At 41.9% G+C, this 1,568-nt stretch overlaps 1 protein-coding gene across 1 annotated transcript; it reads left to right on the top strand.

The window, feature by feature from the left end:
* Positions 1-299: 299 nt before the first annotated feature.
* MAS1 (MAS1 proto-oncogene, G protein-coupled receptor) lies at positions 300-1,409 on the top strand. The gene has a single exon (XM_050894850.1). It carries the CDS (start codon positions 300-302, stop codon positions 1,287-1,289), a length of 990 nt encoding a protein of 329 aa, XP_050750807.1. The 3' UTR covers positions 1,290-1,409.
* Positions 1,410-1,568: the final 159 nt, after the last annotated feature.

Below are 1,568 nucleotides of genomic sequence, written 5' to 3'. Positions count from 1 at the left end.
TTAGCTGTGGTTTAGCACTTATATGCTGAACCCCATAGAGAAGAAAGCTCAGGATTTCTGCTAGCATGATGGGCTTAGCAATCTTTAACACTGCCAAGAGTAGTTCCAGCTGGGTTTCAGCTAACATCAGTACATCAAAGCTGGTTTTCCTTTTGCTAAGGCTTTCAGATATGACCAGAAATTGAGGGTCCACAAAACAGAAAGAAAAGGGGGAGGGGAGGAGCACACAATGCTCACAGTATATTTTTATACATATTTACAGAAGGAAGAGCTGTGCTATCCAAACTTGAGCTTTCCCCATGGATGAGTCAAACATAACGTTTCATCCCAGCGAAGGCACAGAGAACATCTCAATGCACAGAAACATTTCTACACAGGAAAGGGTCTGGGAGATATTGACCCCACTTTGGGTAATTATGATCATCTCCTTCCTGGGTTTTTGTGAAAATGGAATTGTCCTCTGGTGCCTCTGCTTCCAGATCAAAAGAAACCCATTCACTGCGTACATCACACACCTGTCCATTGCTGATATCTCCTTACTGCTTTGTACATTTATTCTGTCAATTGAGTACATTGCTGGTTTTGGATTCGCATACGGTTTTTACTATTATATAACCACCACACTATCTATTGTCTTCCTTCTTGGATATAATACTGGTCTCTATCTCCTGACAGCCATCAGTATTGAGAGGTGTCTGTCTATTGTTTACCCCATCTGGTACCGATGCCACCGGTCACAGCACCAATCGGCAATTGTGTGTGCAATTCTGTGGACTCTGTCTTTTCTGATGACAGTAGCTGAATACTTAACATGCAAAGATGATTCAGCGAAGGAGCAATTCGACGATGGCAACCATTGCCAAGCACTGCTCATCTTCACATGGATCCTGACTTTCATGATCTTCATTCCTCTAATGATTCTGTCCAGCCTGATCTTGGTTATCAGGATTCATCGTAACTCCCTGAGACCTCATTCGTCAAAGCTCTACATCATCATTGTGGCCACAGTCATTGTCTTCCTCATCTTTGCCATGCCTATGAGGCTGTTGTATCTTCTGAATTACCACCACTGGTCGTCTTTGCTCAGCCAGCAGAACCATGTCACCGTTGTTCTCTCAACCGTTAACAGTAGCATCAATCCCCTTGTTTACTTCTTCGTAGGAAGCAGCAAGAAGAAGAGGTTCAAGGAGAGCCTCAAAGTGGTTCTTAGTAGAGCGCTCGCTGATGGGTTGCGGCCAAGAAGCCAGGAAGTTGGCATGAGTTTGGATATAGCTGAAACAATTTTCTAAAGCTTAGGGGGGAAACTCTAGGGGCAAATAATTGGACTTGGAAGGTTTAATAAACCACTGCAAAACTAAAAGTATTTTTCTTCCATAGAATGTAAAAAGCAGTGGTGAAATGGTACTGTTATCTTTGGTGGTTGAGCAATGGAAAAATATGGACTAGAATAAAGATAACTTTTATTTGTATTTTCTTAATTATTCAAACACATGCTACATCCTGATGTGACTATGTCAATCAAAGATACCACAGTGGAAAAGAGACAGGCCAACAGAGAATATAAAAAA

The sequence above is a fragment of the Gymnogyps californianus genome, chromosome 3, assembly GCF_018139145.2.
Source record: "Gymnogyps californianus isolate 813 chromosome 3, ASM1813914v2, whole genome shotgun sequence".
In the NCBI taxonomy this organism is placed as follows: Eukaryota; Metazoa; Chordata; class Aves; order Accipitriformes; family Cathartidae; genus Gymnogyps; species Gymnogyps californianus.
Note: the sequence above shows the minus strand (reverse complement) of the source record. Positions and strands in the feature narration are given on the sequence as shown.